This window comes from Sylvia atricapilla, chromosome 26, assembly GCF_009819655.1.
Source record: "Sylvia atricapilla isolate bSylAtr1 chromosome 26, bSylAtr1.pri, whole genome shotgun sequence".
NCBI lineage: Eukaryota > Metazoa > Chordata > Aves > Passeriformes > Sylviidae > Sylvia > Sylvia atricapilla.
Genome location: NC_089165.1, coordinates 148,968 through 174,995, shown reverse-complemented (window position 1 = coordinate 174,995; position 26,028 = coordinate 148,968). Strand labels below are relative to the sequence as shown.

The window sequence follows — 26,028 nt, the reverse complement described above, 5'->3', positions numbered from 1 at the left end:
CGTGCTATTTGCTAAGCAGATTTGGTGTGCATATTGTATAATGGCCATTTGCAGCAGTTCTGGTCCTGTTAGGCTAAAGCCGTGGGATGAATCTGAAAAGCCCTTGTGCCTACAGCTGCACTCATAAAATGCCTCTGAAGAAACCTGGATGATTTGTACAAGGATTGGTTGAGTTGAACCATCAAATCTTTCTATCATCTTTCTATAATAGACTGTTTCTATACTGCAGCCAGAAAGGATCAACAAGGACTCCTTCCCACATACACGTTCTCTGTTGGGTCTCTTGACCTTGCACACAAAAGTATTCATGTGGACAGCACTTTGAGCTGTCAGCTCATCAGCTTCACCTCCTCAGTCAAATCGCTATGATAAAATAAAATCCTTGTAAAATAAACAAACATTTTCCCATATTTATAAATGGTGCCTGGTGTTGCCATCAGCTCCATACCTAGTAGGACTGCAGCAATGGTGAAGAGGACAAAGGCATTCCTCCTGAAGAAGCTTTTAGCGCTCCCAGCAGTGATGCTGTGCATCCGCTTCTTGGCCCGCGCCGCCCGCTTCTGCACAGCCTGCTGGAACCGCTGCACCCGGCTGTCGGCGTGGAGCCGCTTGGCTGCATCCTCGTTGAGGAACAGGCTGTTGATGTGGCTCTGCTCGCTCATGGTCAGCACAGCTCCTTAGTCCTCCAGGCACAGCTCTGCCTACACTGAGCAGGGAGAAGTCATGCAGGAAAGAATAAGCTGTGGCACATCTTGCCTTCATCTTTAGGTCATTTCCCTGAGACTTGCTTACAAAGGTTTATTTAAAGTTGATTAATGAAATCCTCTGACCATCTGCAAGGAGCAGACCTTGGGAAAGGGTAGCTAAAGGCCTGCCAGGGTCTTGTCACTACTGCTTTGATGCCTCTAGAGAAGCTCTGGACTCTGTAGCAGCCAACCTGCACTGAGGAGTGGTTTATGTTGGTCCGGGCAGCCAGAAAGTGCTCCACAGCTACCCAGGCTTGTTTGTAGGAGTTTGGTCACTTTGGAATTTAATTTATTTTTATCACCTGGCAACAAACCCTTTTCCCATTCACAAACTCTTCTAAACAAAACCAACAGCAACAACATTTCTGATGTACCTCCAAGGTGGACAGGTCCCTACCACAGCAGTTTTCCCCATGACAGGGAGTGACGCAGGCTGTTTCTTTGCCTTCCATGAAGGCTGAGGATAATACTTTATTTACTGACTTTTCTTTGAAACACGACAGAACTTTCAAGTAGTATCTCTTGTCAAACTCTACTAATGGGATTAACCTGGTGTTCTGTCTTCATAAATAATAAGACTGAAATCAAATCTACTCCAAAGAGATAAATAAAGAACCGATTCTGCTCCATTATCAATTGGCTGCAAGCCTGGACAGTCTATTGTACTTTATATGTTTAGTTTTTATTGTTATCTCCATATTCCTCAGAACAAAAGAACAAGGAGGCTATAAGGCAAATCAGTCCTGTCTAGAGTGCTAGAAGGCAGCAGACACCCAGCACTTTACATAATGAGGAAGATTATTGCCTGACTATGCAGGTGCTATTTTCCTTCTGTCACTGTGCCTTGACAGAAGGTCAGAAAATTATTCTTGTTCCCAGGAGTTTGCAAAGGTAATACAAACCTAAATGAAACCAAAGAAGAACAAAAGTCACCTTAGCACATTCAGCAAGTGCTGGAAGACCGTATTTGGTGTTGTCAAATAAGGAGCTAGTCCATTTAAATCAAAATTTAAAATTTAAATCAAAGAAACCCTCACAAATGAGACTATATTCTCTATAAATTACACACCTAGTATCTTCCATTTGGACCCAGATAAATGCCTATCATGATCTGAAGACATTGCCTTAATGAGGAACTGCTTTGTTGTACAAGATTGCAAGGTCATGTGCACAGAAGGTGGAGAAAAACCTCCATTCTGAGAGAAGGTTAGTTTGCCTAGATGCTAATGCCTTCATGAGGTTCAGAACAGCAGAAATATCTGAGGTCGCCCAGCCAAGTCACTCTAAGCCCTCCCAAGGTAAGCTGTGCAAAGGCCACTGGCGAAGATGATGAGTATTTGCTGCAGGAAACTTGCAGTGCTGCTGTGGTCACCCCAGCTTTTAGATCAGCAAACAGCATTCCATGGATTTTGATCCACTCATTCAAGCTTGATCAAGCATTCCATTCCTTCCTATACCTCCCCAGTTGTATCTGTTGATGGAGATAATGCACACCAGACTGTGTGAAAACTTTGCCTGTCTTCCTTCTTTTCACTGCCAGTCCTGCTTTTCAGAGCTACATATGAGAAAAAGAAACTGCAAGATTCTTTCAGTTCGTTGAGATTGTGCCTCCTGAACCTGACAATAGGTTTAGAAACTATGAATTCAATCCCCTTATATATATATATATTAAATATTTTATGTATATAATCAATCCCCCTATAAATTATACAATAAACTTGTATCATTTATAGCCTTCCAGATACGAAGTTGAACAAATGACCCAGAACAGATGACACAGGAACACACCTCAGTGGGTTTGAACGTCTCCAGAGGGAGACTCCATGACCTGCCTGGGCAGATGTTCCAGTCCTCTGCCACCCTCAATGTAAAGAAGTGCTACCTCATGCTGTGGTAGAACTTTTTGTGGTTTAGTTTCAGGTCATTACTCCTTGTCCTGTTGCTTGGGCATTCAAATGCTTCCTAATGTCCCATCTGATTGTCCTCTGGCATGACTTTGAACCATTCCCAGTGCTGCACCTGGATCTCAGAGAGAACAGTCCAGCACTTCCCTCTCCACATTCCCTCCTGAGGAAACTGCAGAAAACAATGCTTCCAAACCTCCGTTTCTCCAAAGGAGTCAAGCCCAGAGCACTCAGCTCCTCTTTGTATGACATGCCTTCCAGCTCTTCACCAGAAAGCTCATCCTCCATTCCCCTCCTCTGGACATGTTTGAGGACATTCACATCCTTCTTCAGTGTTGGAGCCCAGCCCTGCACACAGTGCTCCTGTGAGGCTGCAGCACTGCTGACTACTATGGGATAAACCCCTCTCTGTACCTGCTGGTCATGCTATGTGTGATGTCTCCAGTATGCAATTTTCCCTCTCAGCTGTCTGGGCACACTGCTCACTCCTCTTGAGCCTGCGGCCAATCTGCACCTCCAGGTCCTTCTCTGCTCTTCAGCCACTCCTCTCCCAGTTTAGACTTGTACCAAGTGTTACTCCCTCCCAGCCACAGAAAATAGCACTTGGACTACCATTTCATGCCTGAGATAGCCTAATGCTCCAATTCATCAAAATTCTCTTTTGAGGCCTCTTGTTCCTCAAGAAAGTCAATGGCACCTACCAGTTTGATATTGTCAGCAAGCTTGCTAATGGGATATTCAATTCCTGCATCTGGATCATGGATCAAAATACTGAACAGTACTGAACCCACTGTTAAGCCCCAAGGACACCACCAGTGACCATTCACCAGCCAGACAGAGCCTCATTCACTACAACCATCCAAGCTCTGCCATCCAGCCAGCTCTTCACACTGCACACCATCAATTCGCCCCTCCCACAACTGTCCAGAAGGATGCTGTGAAGGACAGTATCAAAAGCCTCACTAAAAGCCAGGAAAACTGCATGCACTACCTTCCCTTTATCAACCTGGGGTGTGACCTCATCCAAAAATGAAATTAAACTGGTTAAAGAGGACTTTTCCTCTGTGAACCCATGTTGAAGATTGTATTATTCTTCAAACGCTTTTTAGTAGTATTCAGTAGGACCTTCTCCATATTTTTTCTAGAAACTGAGTTTAAACTTACAGATCTTTGTGTACTTCTTTGTGTCTTCCCTTATGCCTTTCTTGTGGATTAGAATAACATTGGGTTGCTTCCCAGTCAGCAGGGATGCTGTGTGGCTGCCTACAGTAGAGCTAGATTGCTACCTGAGGCAATCACTTCCAAAAGAAGAACCATCAGAGAAATTTTCAAACCCCAGACACTCTTTTTCTTTCTCCCAAACCATTCATTCCTCATCAAACAACCCAGCACACATTGATAATGTGAAGTGCTGTCTTACTTTTATGTGGAAAACTCCAAACAATTTAGTGAAGTCAAAAGTCACACTGATGGCTCTAAAATTACCCACCAGAGATTTTCTACACACAAACCAGATTCTCATTTGCTGTGGTGACCTGAGGGGACCCATGTTGAGTAGGGAGAAGTGGACTCCCCCTCCTCCAAACCTTGCCTTTCTTAGAGCTGGACTATACCACAGCAATGGCTCAATTTCCTGTACAGGGAAGGTGGGGGCAGAACCCACTGATATAAAAGGATTCACCCAATCTCTTCTCCAGATGTCTCCCCATCTACATGCACTGGAAAATGTATTTTTTTCCAAACAAAATGAAATTTCTTGAAATAGTATCTTGAATGTAATCTTTGACTACAGGCTTTGTAAAGACACACAGCCTCCCACATTTTGGCCATGCCCCTCTCCCAGAGAAAAGACCAGCTTGTTTAAATGGGGAACTAGGGAGAGCAGAAGAAGTAAAAAGCAATCTTCAAATGCACCTAGTTGAAGGAAAACCCTCATCTGTAAGGATATGGCCTCAGTGTCAGATCAGTCAGGGTTTTAAAAACTTTTGTCACGGATCATGTATGAAAGGTTTTTAAAGCAATGGATATGAAAGGGAACGAAAAGGAAGATCCCCTTCTCACCATCACTGGTGGTGACAGGCTGCCAACAGAGATTTCAGTTGTGAGGTCCAAAAAGAAAATGAGCAGAGGGCTGAGCTGTTCATCTGCTCACAAGTGACAGGAAGAATTTTGTGCTCTAGGCATAAATGAAAAGCAGTAAACACAGAAACAAAAACTCTTCCTTCCAGTGACTCCCAAAGAAACTGGAAAGACCACAGAAAAGCACAGACTGACAGAATAAAGTACTAGGACTTATTTTGGAGACATTAGGGGACAAATAAGAAAATATTCCACCCCTGAGAGGATGAGTGGCAGCTGGCACAGAGTTAATTTTCCTCCTTGTAGTTGGTACAGTGCTGTGTTTGAAATTTAACGTGAGAGTAATCTCAAACTTTGTCTTGTGATAAAGTGAAAATCCCAAGACGTGAATCGCACTTCTGGGAATGATATAGTTTTCATATTGCAACATTAAATACTTGAGACTGTTGAGATTTTTTTAGTATTTAGAAACCCATACACACATCTTAAATATTGAAACATCACAACAACAGAAAAAACCCTAAATTAATCAGTTAAATTTCAAGTTGCTTGCTGAAGAAATTTTGCATTTAAGTCAGATTCTAGGAAAGCTGCTGTGAAAGTCTTCAATGACTTACTTTCTTTGTTATGCAGGCTCAACTTCAGAAAAAAACCAGCCAAGTTTGTAATAAAGCTGTCATCACTGAAGTGTTTCTGCATTCAGTTATTCAAACATCAAGAGGCAGGCTGTAAGTATTTATAATTTTTTTTTCATGTGCTGTAAAGTTTTACACTGTCTGTATTAAGTTTCCATCCATGGGGGCCCATAAGCAAGCTCCTCCTGAGCCGCACATGCTTCAGGCTATCAGCAGAGGTGAAGGGCAGACTTTCCTCAGAAATGCACTGGTCATGAATCCAGTCTGTCCACTGGGGAGGCAGGTAGACTCTCATGAGAGTCTACGTGTTCCATGCTGCTGGGGTAGCCCTGCAGAGCCCCATGGGTGTGATGCCTGTCACTGGGCAGTGCTGGCACAATGCAGAGCCCAGTGCTGTGGCAGTAGTGCTGCATCTGGAGGCAGGATCTGGGAGGAGATAGGTTGTATCTGCATATGCAGATCTACACAGCATGTAGATCTGCCGACAGGGCAGAGTTCCACGTGAAAACATGTCCCAAGGGGTCAGAGCAGTGGTGCTGGCCAGAGGAGGTCAGTTCCGTGTAGCAGTGATATACATTGAGTTTCTGCCAGGGAGAACAGACAGTTCTGCTAAGAGGAGAAACTACATGTAGGGAAATAAATCTACTTCATGCCTCTGCACAGCTCTGCCCTTATTCCAGAGACAGCTCTGAGGTCATGACAAGTATTCTGGGAATGGGGGTGGGCTGCAGAGATATCTGGCCTGGCTTTGTGCAGGTAATGGTCAGAATACGGCTGTGGTGGATGAAGAAATATATCTGACTACTTAACATGGTCCAGACAAACTCAACATCAACCCCCTAATAACAGTTTCTTAGGGCCTGCATCTGGTACATCACCCCTGGGATCACAGAACTCCCAAGACACCCCAGGTGGGACCACCAGTCCAGAAACTCTGCTGTGCTTGTGCCAGCAGGTTGAGATAGGTCATCCTTCCCCTCTAACTCAGCACTGGTGAGGCCACAGCTGGTGTGCCGTGTCCAGGTCTGTGTTTCCCAGTATGGATACAGGGAAGAGAGTCCACTGAAGGACTGCAGAGATGATGGTGGGACTGGGTTATCTCCCATGAGGAAAGATTGGAAGATCTGGGAGTGCTCAGCCTGGAGGAGAGAGGGCTTGGGGTAGGTTTCATCAATGTACACCTGCAGGGAGGGTGTAAATTCAGTGCCAGACCTTTCTCAGTGCTGCACAGTAACCACGAGAGGTAGCAGACATGAATTGAAGTACCCAGAAATTCTTCTTAAGCATAAAGAGAGTCTTTGTCGCTGCAAGACAGACTGAACACTGGGGCAGATTGCCCAGAGGGACTAGCAGGGTGTTCTCCATTCTTGGAGATATTCAAAAGCCATCAGTCCTGAGCAACCAATTGTGGCTGACTGCTTTGGGCAGGGGGATTGCACTAGATGATGTTTAGAGGTCCCTGCCAACCTCAGCAATTCTGTGACCTTCCTTCTGCTGATGTCCTATGAGACAAAGCTTTATGGGACTTCAGACAGCACTGAAGAACATAGACATCCTGTCTATGGCAGTGTCTTGGAGGTGATTTACATTTATAATTAGCACAGGGATGTGGTTGGTTCTCCACTCTTCTCTCACCCTCTGATGCCTGCACAGCAGTTCTGCACTGCACTGAAAGACAGACAAGAAAATGCTGCTTCACTGGAACAGACAAGTGCCTTTTGTGGCTGTTGGACGGACTGTGAGGACTCAGGGATTTCCCAGCAGAGGGGGAGCCATCAATCAAAGGGAAGGTCCTGACCACTGGCAGGACATGTGCATGACAGGATACTCTTGCCATGGTGTGTGGGATTGGAGAAAGTAACAAAAATTTCAGTTGAAGACTATCTGCCTTCATGCTCTGTGCTCCAATTTCTCATGAGGCAGAGCACAGCAGTCATCCCATGCCTGCTTCCTCTGCCCTCATATGACACACTGGCACAGCTTTCTGATTGCTAATGTGTCCAAGAGATATCAGCTGATGCTCAGATAACCTGCCCCAAGAGAGGCAAAAATCTGCATGTCCAGCACAGCAGAGGAGAGCTCCATTCTTCAGAGAGTTCAGGCTCTTGGCTGGTACATGCCCAGTTGTCAGTAGTCAGAACAAATGGATGGGAAACAATAACTGAAATGCGGCTGCTTTACAGCATTGTCCCACTATTGCTAATGTCTGTGTAGAAGAACACAAAAAGGGGTTAATCTAATTAGCCAGTTTTACTCCTGGGACTAGCAGAAGTCAGCCAAATTAGAAATGCCCATTGCAAACCCTCTCCCAGGTTTACCAGCCTCCAGGGGCTGGTGGAAGAAAGGCAATATAATCCCAAGACAGCAGTGTTTTTGGTACAGCGTGTACCATCACATCCTGCCATGGACATGGCACATGGCACTCGGTCAAGCCATGCTGCTAAAGGGATGACACTGGAAAAGCATGTCAGGTGTCCCCCTCAATGACAGCTGCCCCAGGCTGCCTCTTCCCTCTGCTAGTGCAATCCCCTTTTTAGCTTTCATTGCTGAAAGCCGGTCAGACTGTGAAATAATCAGCACTTTGAGCCCACTGTTTCTCTTGTCTCCAAGGAAACTCTGCTTTATGTTCAACATCAAAACGAGCAAAATTTTCAGTGAGGGAAGTCTCCACAGGTAGCAGCAAAGAAGCACCCAAAGTGGGAGAAGAAGAAGAAATCTCTGTAGAAGGAGAGATGTTGGAAAGAGTTTTGCACAGTTAGGCAAATATGGAAGGGCAAGGCAAGGGGTCACCGAAAAAGCTGTGCCAGTCTTTCCAAGGTGGTCTTCTGGTGCTTGGTCACCAAGAGAGAGGAGGTAAGGGAGGGGAGGCTCAATGCTTATGAGGAGGAGACATGTCACTCTCCTCAGTGGTCTGAAAGTTGCTGTTAGCAGCTCTCAAGTTCTACTTGCTTTTTGGGCACTCCAGAGTGGGAAGCTACAGTCCCCCCACTGCCAGCTGAATAAAACAGGTGATTTGTGGGAATTATCTTTGCAAGGATGTAAAAGGAGGAGTAGATGTCTCCACTCCCACCTGAGTTCCCCCCATCAGTAGCTCAGTGTCTGTGATCAGGAGCATTAAATCCAGACATTGTGCTATTGCCTGGGTTTTTTTCTCAGTTCTGAGGACCAGGATCTCTATCCTCAAAGGGCTCATAGACCCCCCGCCCTTGGCTGGAGGCATTCTTACCCCTCATGCTATTAGGTCCTTTGCAGACTGGCCCACTGCTTGCCCTTGGGAAGGGAAGTATAAGCTGAAGGCAGTGAAGCCAAAGAGCCTATGCTGAAAATTTCCATTCACAAGCTCAGCTCAGCCATCTTTGTGTTGCTATAGCAGCCCCTGGAAGGGCTTTCTGCTCAGCAGGGCATTTCTGTTTCTTGATACATGTCAGGCAGCTCCCTCCCAGATAACTTCTATCACAACAGTGGACCCAGGAGGAGAACAAATCTGCTCAAGGCCTAGCAACTGACACATCTCTGTGAGAGGGCACCAGCTAAAGGGAGACAAATCTGAAATAGCTGAGCTCTACAATGACAGTGATCACCAGCTGAGCAGTGGGTTTGGGGCCTAAGTTCAATACTGGAAGGACAAGTGCCACTCTCCGCTCCCTACTCATGCCAAGGTCCTGTGATAAGGTTGTCTCGCTCAAGCTTCCCGCCAGGCATTTAACCCCAGCCTGAGACACAGAGTCCCATTTTTAGAGCACCCCCCACTGAGCAGCCCCCTGTCCTAAGGCAGATGAGAGCCACTCTCTCATGCACATGCCCAAGGAAATCTCCTGCCCTGCTTCAGCGCGTGATCCTGGCACCACTCTTACGCATGCATTCAGATTCACTGATAAAACCACTCACCTGGAACCAGTGCAGGTTGCCAAGCACAGAGGGAAGCAAGTCGTTTTCGTCTTGGGGGATTATTCTGCGTTGTTTCGTTCTTTAATTCTTTCAAAGGCAGGAAGAAGTATTTTCTCTCTAGAAAGGTACAGTGTTAGCAGAGAGCTCTGAGCAGTATCTTCTGAGAGAGGAAAGGAAGACTGTATATGCTCAGGATACATGGCAGAAAGGGGTGGGGGAGTGGCATTGTAGGAGGAGACAGGAAAAATCTTTGATGATTGCACCAGACCAGAGCACAGAAAGCACCTGTCACCAGGAGGTTGCATAGAGCCCTTACTGGGTTTCACAGTACCAGTGGGCTTGCACTTTCTTCTGCCTCCTCACTCAAGCTTCAAGGAGAGTTAGCAGTAACAGAGAGCAGGGCAGCTGTTAAATGAGAATGAAATCTCATCCCCGTTCCACTTCTGCCCCTTACAAGGGTTGCTCCCACAAGGGAGGCTGCATGCATAAGTCAATCCAGCAGCAACAGCTGACTGGACAGGCAGGTCCTTCACTAGTCCAGTCTGGGTGCACAGGACCTCTTAGGTCCAGACACACCCCTGTGGTTTGTCCAGATCAGCCTTAGGTAATAGCCATGTCTGTGCCTCAGCCAAACTGCTGCAGTTTCCCTTTGATGCATTAGGCACATCATATGGAGCAATCAGTTCACTGAGAATGCAAAAAAAAAAAAAAAAATACAGTAGTTGTACAGCCTGTCAGGGAGACAGACTCTGCTTCCAAAGAAGCAGGCAAAACTTTCACTGCTCACTGATTTCTTAAATATTGATTCCTGATTCAGTTTCTTAGATAAAAGCCCCACATTTCAAAATTTCAATCAATGCAGTGTGTTGAAACCACAAGTCAGGTTACAGGTGTGAGCACCACACAGCCTATGCTGGCCTCTGAATGTGGCAGAGTGAAAAACTATATCCAAAAATCAAGCACAGCATCGAAGTTACAACAGTATCTCTGTTTCTCACCCTACCAGATACATGACTCACAATGGACATAGTCGTTTAATGAAAGTAGCTTCTCCTTAATTCAGGTGTCCCCAGTGTAAGAGTTTTGCTGTGTGCTCTGGCTTTGGCATACCAAGGCTGATACATTGCATCTGCAACTGCAGCTTGTGCAGAGTTTGAACTCATCCAGCCAGGAGTAGGAGCCAAAGCGTTGTGCTCATTTTACAGACGACCCTGGAAATTAAATCCCCCCAAATCCTGTGTCCTCATCAGCTCTGTAGGAGGAGGAGAACTGGACCTCTTCAGCCCAGGTTACAGAAAGCAACTCCCAGCACCAACTGGCTTTTTCAGACATCAATCACAGAATTGTTTAGGTTTGAAAAGAATTTTAAAATCATTGAGTGCAACCATAAATCAGGACGGTGATTAGATGGGACTTCGCTCAATGAGCCATTTGGAGTCATGACTGTCTCTGTCATTCTCCCTTGTTTAAACTTGCTCCAGACACAAGCTATTGCTGCATTAGGAGACAAGGACACACTCTCTGAATCCAATAAATTGCTTGTTTTTCACATGATTTCGTGGTTCACATGGCACTAATGACCCTAATCTTCTTATTGAAAGTTCAACATAATCTCAGGTCATGCAAATATCAACTGGGGACTGTAAATTCAAGTACTGTGTCCTGAAAGGTTTCAGTCATCTTTCCAGAAAAACACATACTGGAATAGGCTACCCAAGAAGGTATTTTTATTCCAAAATTAATGCTTCTGATTTTGGGGAATAGGTGTGCCCTGCCTGTACCACACATCAAAACCCTCCTGCAGAAATGTGGCTGAGAGATAGTCCAGTCACAGAGGTAAAGAGAGACAGGTTGTGGTGGCCCAGCCTGGCAGACATTGTTAATATTTGCGTCTTCTGCTGCTTCACATCAGCCATTGCTGGGGCAGTCCCAGGGAAAGGATACCCCATATTCCTCATGCCCCTTCAGCCAGAAGCTGCTCTTGCAGGAGAGCCCCTTACAGCACTGTTGGCACTGCTGGGGTCTGATGACCTATAGCAGAGCACTCCTTCCCTGGACAAGTGCATTTCTGGTGCTACCCAGAGAGTGGCAGAGCAGCCACACACTTGGCCACCCCTCAAATACTGTTCTATTCCCTGATTCCACTTCAGGCAGCAGTGTTTGGCTAACAGTGAATGGTTGTCCTTTCCTATACCCGAAGTTTAGCTTGGTTCCTAGCATCTCTGCTAATTTCTACCCCAGTTTTTAATCCCCTGGTTAGCACCCATAGGGCTTTTTAAGCCATAAACTTGCAGTGACAAGTACCTTAAACCTTCTCCTTTGGCAACTTTTTCCATATTTCAACTTGTACCTGTGGAAATTTCCAGGCAACTTTGAGTTATTTAATAAGACACAAAGCAGCAGCCTGAAGCTATGGAGGAGGAGAAGACTCTGCTCCCTCAGGATGGAGCTGCCTGATGTCCCAGTCTTTCCAGGGTAGAGCAATCCTTGAGGAACAAATCCCATGGTCAGCTAACTCCTCCAAGTCTTTCCTTGTTCTATGAGTGCCAGGCACTCTTAATCATCCACATCAGAGGCCACATGATGCTCTAAGTTTTCAACAATGGGTAAAAAGGAAGCTCACAATGTCACTTTATGAGAGGCAATGATAAAAGAATGACAACTGCACTTCATGTCATGGAGTTGCTTTACAGTAGGTGTTCTAATGCTATCCTTGCACAGATGCTTGAAGATAAAGGAAGGACTTGATGGGAAACAGTCTGGAATAGCTTTTCAAAATCAGCTCCCTGGAAATTTCCTCCACAAAGCACCTTTCAGAATGATTCATGCTAATTCCACAAGTAGACTAAATATGTTGCATTGGGACAGGGCAGTTTTGCACCCTTTCTGTCTTTAAATACATCCTTGGTCTGTATGGATGTCTTTTTTTCTAGTCCTAGAAATATGAGCCAGACACACTTAGGATGATAAAAAGGGGTATCTTTATATAAGCATCCTTAGGTGCACAGTCTGTTAGGTGGAAAACACTGAAGATGCTTGCCCTGTGTGACCCATGTACAATTTCTATAGATTCTGCAAATCAGCATATCTGACAAGAGCCCCCCAATTAGAAGTACACTCCATGAACTAACGCCCTGTAGCTCTAGCACCTTCAAAATCCTCCTCCCTCAGATAAGGACCAGGCCACAGTTATAAAAATATGTCTTGAAGAGCTGGTTTCAAACTTGCTTTCTAAAGAGAACCAAGATAGCATAGTGATCCTGGAATTTATTTTGTCTTTCTGCTAGGAAAATACTGAAACTAAGTTACAATAATATACTACAAAGCTACAAATATATGTGTAAAGAATACAGAAAACATATAAAAGAAAAAAGGTATAAATCCAGACAACATCAGTATCTCTGACAAATTAGGAAGACCCAGGTCCCAAACAAGGGAAGTTCTGGGCAAATTATTCTTGAGACAAAGTTTTACAAAGGGCTTGTGTGTCTAAAGGAGATGTTTGCAGGTCCAGCAGAACAACTCCTTCTTTATCATCTCTACTTTTTAAGAAAGACTGTTTTTTATTGGATCCTTAAAAAGCAAAACACCTGAAAATGGGCTAAGAGTTGACTCATAATGTAATAAGGTAAATCTCCCATGTGAGTCTTTGTTAGAATGCAGTTAGAGTGTCCAGTTTGGGCACACAGTCTGGAGGAGGCATTGGGCCTGCAGGGCTGAAATGCAAAACACAAGTAGATGGTTGTATCCACTGTCCCATGGCTTTCCTGGCTTCCAGCAAGCACTTTGCACATCAGTCTTTTGAAAGTGCTTGATTTCTCTGAACTGCTGGGAAAAAATCCTTCAGGACCATGATGTAGTGAATGGCAGGGAAGTGTGACAGCCCTGTCAACTGAACATGTGGTGACTGGGAGGATGGATACGGACCATCCATACCTAGACCTGGATATGGAAAGTATCCAATGACATGGATACTTTCTGCTGGAGTGTAGAAAGCCACTGGGATATTCCTTGCTGCTAATTGTCGTGGGGAAAGATGTGATTTCTTTGTGTGTTAAGCAATCTTTCAGCCCTCCCTTCCCTGGATTTTGCAATTCTATAGTTTTGTTCTCCTTGTTACAGTAACCTTAATTTGGGAGTTGGTATTAATTCTGTCTCCTGCATTGCTCACTGGCCCTGGGAACAGAGTCCAATTATGCAGCTGCGACCTTCATTACAAGTTAGCAGACTTTCTGCAAATGAACTTCCTTCATGTTTCACAGAGCTTCTCAAATAATGGAATTTCCTTCCTATGGGAAATGCCAATCTCTCAACATCTATTTTTGCCCTATTTTTTAACAAAAAAATCAAAATTTCAACTCTTATCACACATGAAGCTCAGGAAAATTCAGAAATGTAAAGAAATGTTTTGGTTTGGACATCAGACTGATGTAAATCTACTCCTACCTGTGCTGTAGTTTTTCCTCATGTGAGTGCCTCTCATAATTTTTTTACCTCATTTTTTATAAACTACAGGTCTCATGGTGCTCTGCATTGTCCCCATATAGCCAAGCTGCTATGGTGCATTTTCCTGGCTGCAGCCTGGAGGGAGCAGCAAGGGTCAAGGAGAACAGGGCCCAGAGAGCTAAAAGAGAAAGAGCATGTGATGTTGTTCTCATGGACAGCACCTGCTGTCAGAATTTTTGGTCAGAATTTTTGATGGGACAACAAAACAAAGACGGTGAAAATAAAAAATTGTATATCCAGCAACAAAATCTATTATCCACAAATTTTGTCTGGGTAGTTTCAGGTGATGAGTGAGACAAAGTTTTGTGAATTTCTGAAGTTTCTGTCATTCTAATGTGCCCTCATTTTCTTCTTGGCTCTGCTGAGAGTGTGTGTGTGGCTGAGGCATTTTAGCTGTTTTGAATCCCAGCTCATGCTCCCTGCTTCTTCCAGATGCACTGAAAACTTGTGCTGCACACTCTTAGGAGGAGTTCTGCATTGAGAGTTTGTGTGATTTGTTATTTAATTTTTCTTTAAGCAATCCTTGTAAATCACTATACAGGCACAGCCAGTGCAAACTGCAGATTCTTACACTGGTTACTCTTGATGCCTGACTTTACAAAAACACCATTTTCCTCAAACAGTTTGAGAAACTGCACTGCCACTGGAAAATAAATCCCCTGCTCTCATCCTGAGAGGTTCCCTGGTAGAAACTCACCTGATTCCTACAGCATGACAAGAAGGGTGAGGAGCAATTTTGACTTTCTTCCCTACCCTAATCCACCTCTGACTCTTCCTCCCAGCCTCATGCCTGTCTGCTGCATTACAAACTAGCAGTTCTTCTCCCTGACCCACTTGAGACTCGATTCAGTTTTCATGTAACAAATAAGTTATTTCTAAAAACCTTTTTATTTTCACTTGCCTTATTGTATTTTTAAATTTATTCTACTGTATTTTGTGTTTTACCCGTGACTTGGGAATGCAGCTTTCTTCCACTGCTTATGCTGCACAGAGATAATTCCCATGCTAATGTGGCACTGTCTTTTAATTTCTTTTCTTCCTTTCCATGAGCAGGCTGCATCTCTCTTTCCTTCACATCTCTGCTCTGCCTCTTGCAGCCTGTGGTTGGCTGTGCTTTCTACTCACAATAGGCCTCCCTGGTTCCCAGGCTCCCAGGTTTAGCAGGTTTCTCCACTGTACTGTTGCAGTTTCTGTGCAGAACAGAGTTTTAGTGAAGATGCCAACAGTCATCAGCTGCCCAGTGGAATATCAGCACAAAATTTATGTTCTTTGTCACAGTGGCTGAAAAATCACTTTCTCCTGCAGTAGATCAGCCGTAAATACAATATACCAGAGGTGCCTTCTGTATGTTATTGACATTTTAACTATTACATAACTCTTTACACTTACATGAGATTCTCTTTATGACATTAGTAAGTTTTCTTGCACTCACTTATAAGTTTGGACAGCTGAATTCTACATGTGCCTGCTCTGGCTGCTCTACAGAGACACGTGCAATGCAACGTCACAAGTGAATTCACAGTAGGTAGAAGCATTTCTCAGGGCCCATCTTTGTACACCCTTTGAAGCACTATGAAATACATTCTGCCAGAATGATAGCTGGCATGACTCCCATGGATTGCTCTTAAAAATATACTATTTCTTCTTGAAACTCAGGCAAGATCTTCCAATAACAGAATGTCCTGCTATGGAGAAGAATAGACTTCAATACAGCACAAGGTGGATGTGCCTTGCCACAGAGGCGGGAGAAAACGAAATACGAAATACATGTAAATACGAAAACTTTCTCCAGACCATTACTGTCCCTTTCTCCAGACCATTATTTCTGAAAACTGCTATCTGCCCAGGAAGAGGCATTTCAGACTGGTACATTAGCTGAATACCCACAATAGAGTGAGATGAATACCATCTGACTTTATCCCTTCATTTCCTGCCTTGTCTGATCTCACTCCATTCCTTCTGAGTCATGCTTTCAAATAGAGAGGACCAAACCTTAGGTATTTTCTCCCGTGGTCTCCATGGTATCATTCAGTTTGAAAAGGCCTTCTAAGATCATCAAGTTCATTCCCCAAGCATTGCTAAGCCTACTACTAGCCCATGCCCCCAAGTGCCACATCCACATGGCCTTTAAATCCCTGCAGGGATGGAGACTCCACCACTGTCCTGGGCAGCTATGCCAGGGCTGGACAGCCCTTTTGGTGAAGAAATTTTTTCCAGTCTAAACCTCACCTGGTGCAACTTGAGGCCATTTGCTACTGTCCTGTCCCTTGTTCTCTGGGAGGAGAGCCCAACCTCTACCTGGCTGCACTTTCCTATCAGGGATATGTAAAGGTAGAGAGTAATAAGATCACCCTGAACCTCCTTTTCTCCAGGCTGAGCCCCTCCAGCTCCCTCAGCTACTCGTCATCAGCCTTGTGTTCCAGATCCTTCCCCAGCTCTGTTTGCTTCTCTGGACATGCTCCAGCTCTTCAATGTCTTTTTTGGGGTGAAGGACCAAACCTGCCCCCAGGACTAGAGGTGAGGCCTCACCAGTGCCTAGCACAGGGGACAAGCAGGACAGTCACTGCCCTGGTCCTGCTGGCCACACTGTGGCTGGTACAGGCCAGGTGCCATTTGCCTTCTTTGCCACCTGGGCACACCTGGGCTCCTGTTCAGCCACCATTGACCAGGACCCTCAGGCCTTCACCGCTGGCAGCTTTCCAGCCACTCTGCCCCAAACCAAGGATGGTTCCTTAGGGTTCTTGTGACCCAAGGGCAAGGCCCAGCCCTTTGCCTTGTTGGCTTTGGCCCACTGATCCAGGCTGTCAAATTGCCTCTGCAGAGCATTCCTGCCTTCCAGCAGATCAACATGCCACCCAGCTTGATGTCATCTGTGAAATGACTGAGGGTGTCCCATCATCCAGATCATCGATGTAAACCTTAAACAGGGGTGAGCCCAAAATTAAGCCCTGGGGAACACCACTGGTCCCAGTGACTCCATTCACCACCATTCTCTTGGTTCAGATGTCCAGACAGCTTTTACCCATCAAAGAGCACACCCTTCCAAGCCATGAGCAGACAGTTTCTCCAGAATACAGTGGGAAACAGTGGCAAAAGCTTTACTAAGGTTGAGGCATACAACATGCACAGCTTTTCCCTCATCCGCTAAGCAGGTCACCTTGTCATAGAAAGAAGTCAAGCAGGACCTGCCTTTCATAAACCATGCTGATCCCCTGGTTGTCCTATACATGCCATGTGACAGCCTAAGGTGATCTGTTTCATCACCTTCTCTGGCACTGACTGGCCTGTAGTTCCCTGGATCCTCCTTCCAATCCTTCTCATATGTGTGCCTCACATTTGCTGACTTCCCGTGACCCAGGACCTCTCTGGCTGACCGGGAACTGCTGGTAAAACATGAGAGAGTGGCTCGGTGAGCTCTTTTGCCTGTACCCTTGGACTTGTGCTGGTCCAAGTGGTATAGCAGGTCACTGGCCATTCCCTCTTGGTATATCGGGTCTTGATTCTGCTCCCCATCTCTCTCTTCCAGTTCAGGGGACTGGGTACCCTGAGGACAATTGTTCTTGCTATTAAAGACTGAGGCAAAGAAGTCATTAAGTACTTCAGCCTCTTTCTCATCCTTTGTGGCAATGTTTCTCACCACATCCAATAAGGGATGGAGATTCTCCTTGGCCTTCCTTTGCCGATAGGTCTGTAGAAAACTTTTTTATTAGTCTTACAGCTAGTGGACAGATTAACTTCTAGTCGAGCTTTGGCCTTCTAACTTTCTCCCTGCACAACCTCCCAACATCCTCATAGTCCTCCTGGAGTTCCCTGCCCCTTTTTCCAGAGATGATAAATGCTCATTTCCTCCTGAGTTACAGCCAAATTTCTCTGTTCAGGCAGCTAGTCTCTTCCCCAACGGTTTGTGTTTCAGCACATGGGGACAGCCCTACTCTTGTGCCTTGAAGTCTTCCTTCTTGAAGAATGTCCAGCATTCCTGGACCTCTTTGCCCCTCAGGGCTGCTTCCCAAGGGGCTCTCAATCAGTCTCCCAAACAGACCAAAGTCTGCTTTCCTGAAGTCCAAAGTGGCAGTTCTGCTGTCCCTGTTCCTTATTTCTCCAGTATCAAAAACTCTGTTGCTTCATTATCGCTGCATCCAAACGGCCTCAGCTGCCACATCTCCCACCAGTCTGCCTCTGCTCACAAACTGCAAGTCCAGTAGGGCAGCTTCTCTGCTTGTCTCACTTTCCAGCTGTGTCAGGCAGTTTTCTCTTCCATGCACTCCAGGAACCTCATTTTCTCTCCACTGTGTTGCATTTCCAGCAGACCCCAGTAAAGTTGAAGCCCCACACAAGAACAAGGACCAGTGACGGTGGGGATTTTTCCAGCTGCTTATAGAATGTTTTGTCTGCCTCTTCTTCCTGGTTGGTCAGTCTATGACAGTTATTGACATTCCTCCTTACTAATAAACATAAGCATCCAACCTTACCATTGTGACGCCTTATATCAGCATGAATGCACAGCAGAATGCACGCTGAAACGCACATGTGATATAGGGCTATGACGCTTTTATAAATTTAGCATATTAGCATAGTTGACAAGAATCCCCAATTAGAAGGACAGTTAATGAAGTAATTCCCCCCTTGGTTCAGCCTCCTACTGAAGCCTCCTCCCTTCGTTCTAGCCCACATTGTTTATGTCTACATATATAGGAAAGCAGAAGAATGACCTGGGTTCACTGAAGAAGTAAGATTAGAATAGGATTCCAGGAATGTGTCTGTTTTAACAGAGTACTGAAAGTACTGAAATAAACTAAGAAACTATATAACTATACAAAACATCAATAGTCTATGTTGTACTAAGCTATGAATATATGAAAAATATATAAAAGCAAAATTTTCTGCCATCAACTGCAATCATTAAGCTTGAGACAGTCAAACCACTCCCTCATACACAGGGTTACCACAAAACTTCCCCTCCTTCCAGTCACTAGTGGTATCCCTCTAGGATCTGTGTTGGGGCCAGTTCTCTTCAATATTTTTATTGACGAGGGTATTAAGGTATTATGGTATTAAGGTATTATGGCTGAGTGTATTAAGTCTTCATAGTAAGTTTGCAGATGACACTAAGCTGGGAGTGTGTCAATCTGTTGGAAGGTAGGAGGGTTCTGCAGAGAGAACTGGAACGACTGGAAGAATGGGAAGAGTCCAATAAGATAAAGTTTAGTAAGTCCAAGTGCCAAGTCCTGCACTTGGGCCACAACAACCCCTGCAGTACTCTAGGCTGGGGACGGTGTGGCTGGGCAGTGCCCAGGAGGAAAGGGATCTGGGGGTTCTGATCAGCAGCCGGCTGAACATGAGGCAGCAGTGTGCCCAGGTGGCCAAGGGCCAATGGCACCTGGCCTGGATCAGGAATGGTGTGGCCAGCAGGAGCAGGGAGGGTCATCCTTCCCCTGGACTCAGCACTGGTCAGGGCCACCCCTTGAGTGCTGTGTCCAGTTCTGGGCCCCTCAGTTTAGGAAGAACATTGAGACATTTAAACATATCTAGAGGAGGGCAACAAGGCTGGTGAGGGGCTTCCAGAGGAACACAAGCCCTATGAGGAACGACTGAGGGATGTTGGGGTGTTTAGCCTGGAGAAAGGGAGATCAGAGGTAACCTATCACTCTCTACAACTACTTGAAATGTGGTAGTAGTCAGGTGGGGTTGGTCTCGTTCTCCGGGCAGCAACTGGCAGGAGATGACACAGTCTTAAGCTGTGTCAAGGGGAATATAGGTTGGATATTAGGAAAAGTTTTTACAGAAAGAGTGATAAAGTATTGAGATGGTCTGCCCAGGGAGGTGGTGGAGTCACCATCCCTGGATGTGTTTAAAGAAAGACTGGTACTCAGTGTCAGCTTTGTTGAGGTGTTAGGGCTGGGTTGGACTCAATGATCTTAGAGGTCTCTTCCAACCTAGTGATTCTGTGATTCTGTGATTCTTTGCCTGTCACTTCTGAGTCTAAAACTATTCATTGCAGCACTCCAGTCATGCAAGTTATCTCACCATATCTCTGTGATGACAATTATATTGTAGTTCTCCAGATACACCATAGCTTCCAGCGCCTCCTGTTTGTTGTCCATGCTGTGGGTATTGGTGTAGGTGCATTTCAGCTGGCCTATTGATCCCACCACCTTCCTGGAGGGAGAAGCCCTAATTCCTACGTGACCATTCTTAGATGATACCATGGTTTCTAACCCATCAATAACTCTTGCTTCTTTGCTGACACATCAATCTTCTTCCCTTCCCCAAGCATGGAGATGACAGACTGAAGGACCTCACTAGCACACCATCTCTCTAACATCAGCACGCTGCCCCCTGGCTTATCTCTAGTGAGCCTGGGTTATTCACCTTTGTAGTTTTTCTCACTATGTGTTTTCACTGCTCCATTCCCTTCTCAGCAGCATTTTCCTGCTGCTCTTCCCTAACTCCCCAGCTTCCCTGCCACCACAGGTGGGTGATGTTGAAGTAACAAAGAATGGTTATGGAGAAGGGAATCTCACCCAAGAGTAACAGTTGGATTCTTAGGAAGCAAAGGTTATTGGGTTGGAAGCAATCACTCTGGAACAGTTTCTGGTTTGAGTAATGTTAGAATGTCCCTGGTAATACAAGAATCTTCAGTACAGAGTGATGTTATCCCATAGGACAGCCATGGTAGTAGGAAGGCCAAAACTGGAAGAGCAGCTGTGTTGCAAGGAGCTCTGTTTAGGTTACCCTATATTGTTTGAAGGCATTTTTTATGTAGCCAAGCAAATAAAAAAAAGCAAACAATCACTGGTGGCAGCAGCAACAGTCTCCTGAACAGTAGTGGACATGATTATTATTTGTTCTGAGTGTGGTTGTTTCTGTGGCTAAGACTGCAATAGAGCACCTTCAGTACACCCTGTTCCATGTCAATAGACTGAAATGTTCTGAATAGGCAATTTAAGAACAGCTTGCCATGATTTTGCAATAACAGCACATGACTTTCATTTGGGCATCCTCTATTAATAACTTGTACAAACCAGAGGATGTCACAAAGCCTTTCTGTTGCTTCAAGTAGCTTGGTCTGATACTGCTGTGGCTGTCTGCTTTCTCTGAGCTGAGAAAACAGGATGAAAGGCTTTACGTCTGCTGCTCTGATGATGTATTTGTCCAGATTTAACTGGGCCATTTTCTTTGCTGTTCTTCCTATGGTGTTACCATTGGCATTGTGCTCTTCCCCAACAGCCACCCAATGCTGTGTATTTGTATATAATTACAAGGACAAAGGGACCAAGTGCGATCATCTATCTGACCTCCTTTTTCAGGACAGGAATAGCCCTGTGTTAATTAATTTTTCTTTTAAGTAGAATATACTATTTGAAGAAATTTAGAAGCTGCATTACTGTCTTCTCGTGGTCATGAATTCACCACCGTTTCAGGCAAATTATATAAGCCTGGGTTTACCTGACCCTGGAAATAATGCATAATCACTATGAAGAAAGCAGTCAGCAGCTGCTGTAGAGGAGTTGAACTGAACCTACTAATGCTATTGGTAATGCTGACATTGACACACCAAGAGGCTATAGCTTAATCACCATGGATAAACAAACACTCATGCATACAGCACCCTGTGGGCAGTCCTTAGAGACTAAAATGCAAATAAGATCTGTGGTATGAAAGTCTTAGTCAAGGTGGATGATCCTCGGCTGTCACTGGGACAGCAGCACCTCCAAGTTTTTTCCAGATGCCCCCTCAAATCACCACTTCCCTCAGCATGGATTCAACATGGTTCCTCTTCCTCTCCTTCCAATTGAGATCTTAAACTACAGAGTGCAGCATTACATAGACTTCTGGGGTTTGATTTTGCAATTTAGTTTCCACTGGGAGTCTTCCCTGTTATTCAATGGCTTTCTGGAAGGAGAAGAATTAAAAACCACAAGACTTCAGAGAATGCAGCCAGCTCTAGAGAAAATCTACACCATTAGCTTTCCTTCATTGAATTGCAGAATCCCCTAAAACCTGCTTTCAACCACTCCTGATGGACTTTGTATTTCGTTCTCTCAAGTTTTGTCTAGAAAAAGCACAGTCTACCTTCCTCTTCTTCAGAGACTCTATTTCACTCTGTTAATGATACTCTTCTGTCATGTTTCTTAGGCTCCTAATTTTGACAAAACATCTGTTCACCTTGGGATAGAGCTTTGCTGTAAGACCCCCAAGTGGAGAATTCAAAGGTTCCCAGATCCATCAGGAATCTCTAAATCTTCCCCCTTGTGGAAAATCTCCTGGAAGCCGTATCAGAAAGATACAGGATCTCCTCTTTCAGACTGCAGGTAACACTACATGCATCTCCTTGCCAAACTGCTTTGTTGTCAAATGGTATCTCATTCCAAAGGCATATGTAGCTATCTGCTTTGTATCTTGTCCTGTCAGCGAGCTTTCTGCCAGATCACTCTTTTATATATTAATATATTAATAGATTAATGCAGTCTGAAGTCAAAAACCAGCTTTCAAATTAACAGGTGAACAGGTTCAGCTTCATAAGCTGTGCTCTTTCTGCTACATCTTTGATGTATTACATGGTGAATCACGGCTGCCTCTTCAAACAGTTCTCCAGAGCTGGTGACTCAGGGATTAGTTTGCCCCCTTTGGTGCTACAGAAGGGTTTGTTGAGCACACTTCACCAACTAAGACTGCACAGATTTGGTGCCTGGATCTCCCTGGCCCATTCAGGCAGCATGCACAGACAGTACAGGGCTGTGATTCTGAAGGTCTCCATACATGGGAAGGATGCTCCAAGTTGGCTGTCCTGTGCCAGCACACAGGACAGTTATGTACAGGCAGTCACATAATATGGAATCTCTCCTGCGTCCAACCAAGCATCCTTTCCAAATTCCCACACAGGGAGTTTTCTCCCCATTCGCTCTCATGGATCATAAATGAGGTGGCCCCAGATGCCTGTAGATGTTAGGCTGAGCTCAGGCAGGCATGTGGGGCTCAAGTCCTTGCTCAGAAAAGCCTGGAGTGGTCCTGTGCTGGCTGCACACTGTCAACAGAAGCAACACAAGCTATCTCACAGCTCATTACAGAAACTGAGCCAAAGGGAAGGCACGTTCCCAGCTTATCAGGCCACCTCCTCTGTGAGCTCTCTGATCTATTTTTCAAGTGATTGTTCCTGACCTAGGAGAAGCCCCTGAGAAATCTCACTGTTCATAGCCTGCAGCTAAATGGGCATCTGCAAGCAGCCATAGTGGGGAGACAGCAGCATGGCACACAAAGTCTGATTAACCAGATGGAAAATTCCACTTTTCTTCATCACAGCATACCATGCTGAAGAACTTGGGAAGCAAACCAACCATGTGTTTATCTGCTTGCCAGGCTGCTGCTCTACTTTGGTCCCATGAATGTATACATTGCCAGGATACCTGAACTATCTGCTCAGCCCTCTTTTAGCATTGTGATAAGAAATGCCTCTGGAACAGCATCTGGCATACTTTGCTCTGCTTTGGAATATTTTTTTTAGCACTGCTGACAGTCAATGCAGTGCAACATGAAGGGTGAGGCTCCAGCATGGGGACCAACAGAACCAACCTCTCCTTCAGCTCTTGGCCATGTTGAGCACAAGAACCCGGTTCCCTGATGCTTGCACTCCTTGCACCTCTGCAAGTGATCATCTCTGGACATCTCCTCATCCCAGGTTAACTCAAACCCTGCTACCTTGTATAAAATTGGTCAAACTTAAAGACTCCTCTTACTTAATTACATAAATGATAAAGTGACTAACGAATACCAGCCTTTTAAGAATTCAGGAATCCCAGCTGACAGTCTGAAATCCTTGGTGTGCTCTGGCTTTGACTTATTTGCCCCTCTTCCCGGTGCTTTTCTACACACAAACACACTCTTACCTCCCTGATCTGCAGCTGTGCTCACAGCAGGTTCGTTTAGTTCCCTGTGAAGAGGTGAGAAAAGCATGTGAGTGTGTCTGGGCTGAAAAGCTTTGTGCTACAGTGTCACTCAGGTCACCAGTGTACAGCCAGTGCTAACCAATGAGAATGAATCCCATGGGAATTACACAGCTGTAAATCCTGGAAACTATGCTTCACACTGTGAATATAGTATTGCTGGTTCCCTTGCAACACTATTCAATTAAATGATACAAAACCAGCAAATAAAGAATTCATTATTAACATATAATATTTTACAGACTCTCCCCTCTAACACTCCTATACCATAGTGGTCTCACTTGCTAATGGCTTGAAGCACCTCCTGCCTCTGATCACATCAGGGAAGAGGAAATGCAGAGCAAGTGGCTCCACAAACAAGCCTGATCCTGACAATGGTGGCGAGGCAAGGCCAGTAGCCCACCTTGTAGCAGAAACATGCTTAGGCAGTGCCAAGAAGGTGAATGAGCCTCAGGATCAAGTGTTCTCTATGGGATTTTATTTAGGTATGCATTACCAAGGTTACTTAGTAAGGCTTCAATTCCATTAAATACTTCCCTTGGATGAGGTTTTATATGCATATATGTTTCATTCACACGTTTAAAACATTGTCTCAAAAACCAGTTGATGGGGGAGGTCTGTTAGTACTTTCCAGGTCAGATAATTTAAAATGTGGTGTCAGAAAAGAGAATGAAATTTAAGGAAGTGGTGCTTGCTCAGTCTAACCTAAGGCATCTAGCACAAAAAATTACATCCTGAGCTCTGGTTAAAATAGATCTTTTGCATAGCAGTCAGAGAACATGTAAAAGCAGTGACATAGCCAATATACTGCCTTAGGCAATTCAGCTCCTCTACAGCCCAGGAGCTGCTTCTTGAAGGTCAGAAGTGTATGAACATCTGTTCACAAAACCTGGATTCATGTAAAATCTGTAAGGACAAATTGTATTAGTGACACCTCATTCCCTCTTCCTGTGATGGTGGGAAATGCATTAAACTCTGAAAACCAGAAATATGAAAGAGTATTTCTGATAATTTTGAGTTCCTTAACATCTTTAATGCTTTCCTGGAACAGGAATCCTGCCCACATTTGGGATCTCCTGTATGATTAACAAAGTCCTCATGCAAAATTGAGCAGAGTATTACCTTTACAGGGTGCTCACCATACCTTCAAACTGTAGACCTGCAGTAAAGCTTGTGGAGGGCTCTGGAGGAGAGGGGCGCTCAGACTGTCTCAGGAACCAAGCTCAGGTCGAATGACAGGCTCTGATCGCTTCCAGCTGCACAGTAACGCCGAACTTTTGAAGACGGAAAGGAAGCCTTTGGAGAGGAGGGGTTAGCCACAGTCATCACATCCACAGCTCCTTTCTTATTCCTTCTTTGTGCCCGTGATTCCGCTGGCCCCAGCGAGCAGGGCCCCGTTCCAGCCGCAGCCCGGGGCTGGGCGGAGGAGGGTCAAGGTGGGCTGCAGGCGGTGGGCCCCCGTTATCCCCCGCTGCTCTGTGCCTCTCCACGGCTGGAGCAGGCACTCGTAGGGTCAGGGAAATCTTACCCACCTAATTTTCCACTTGAAACATTTCCTTTTTGGCTCTAGAGATAAACTATCAGTACCCTGGGCCAGCTATCATAAATACACTTGTTGTGGCTCTGTTCTGCTTGGACCTCATCTGCAGAATAGCAACAATAATCTGAATAATCTTTGTAGAAGATGCTCACTTATTCTGCTTTCAAACAAAAAAATTGACTGCTGGAGACTGATACAAGATTTGTAGTGTTGCTGTGGAAGTCTGTGTAAGGTTGTTTGGCAAAGCTGAGGAAGGAGGCTGACAGCTGAGTGTGTTTATATTAAACTTTAAAAGCCCTGAAAGCTTTTTTTTTACTATTATTAAAAAGGAGCAGCAAAATATGTTCCCTTTGGGGTTTGTATACATCAAAATTCATGTTTTCATATTTCAGGAAATTTTCTGCTGTACAGAGTCGCCTCCTCTGCATAAATCATTTGAAAATATACATTTGAAATATTTGCCTCCTCTGCATAATACGTTTGAAAAATTCTGTTGTCCACCCTAGCAGTTTGTCATTTCTAGTTTGCATACAAGCACTTAGCTTGGAAAAAGGGGAACTCATGTTCCTTTAATCTGAGATGGCACCCAGCAAACATTATGCAAAAGGAAACAGACCATCGTTCATGTCCAGCATGGGAAGTGACACCCCCATCCATGTGTGGCAATGGGAGCAAGGAGCGCTGCTGCTATGGGCACTGATATGCAAAGCATGCAACAGTTGTGGGTATTTGTGATACTTACTGAACTGCAGAAATCAAGGTACTTTTGCTGAAGAATCAGTCTTTATG

The 26,028-nt window shown here is 45.0% G+C and overlaps 1 protein-coding gene across 5 annotated transcripts in view; it reads right to left on the bottom strand.

Moving 5' to 3' along the window:
- LOC136372041 (excitatory amino acid transporter 4-like) overlaps positions 1 to 24,907 on the bottom strand; it is a 39,018-nt gene extending 14,111 nt beyond the window's left edge. For 4 of the 5 annotated variants that reach the window (XM_066336508.1, XM_066336507.1, XM_066336509.1 and 1 more), the window contains exons 1-3: positions 24,844 to 24,907; positions 9,253 to 9,369; positions 449 to 706 (exon numbers count right to left, since the gene is read on the bottom strand). In XM_066336508.1, coding sequence (XP_066192605.1) covers positions 449 to 662 — 214 coding nt within the window. In that variant the 5' untranslated portion in view covers positions 663 to 706; positions 9,253 to 9,369; positions 24,844 to 24,907. The remainder of the gene's footprint in view (positions 1 to 448; positions 707 to 9,252; positions 9,370 to 24,843) is intronic. The other variant, XM_066336506.1, reaches the window with a different exon arrangement.
- Positions 24,908 to 26,028: the final 1,121 nt, after the last annotated feature.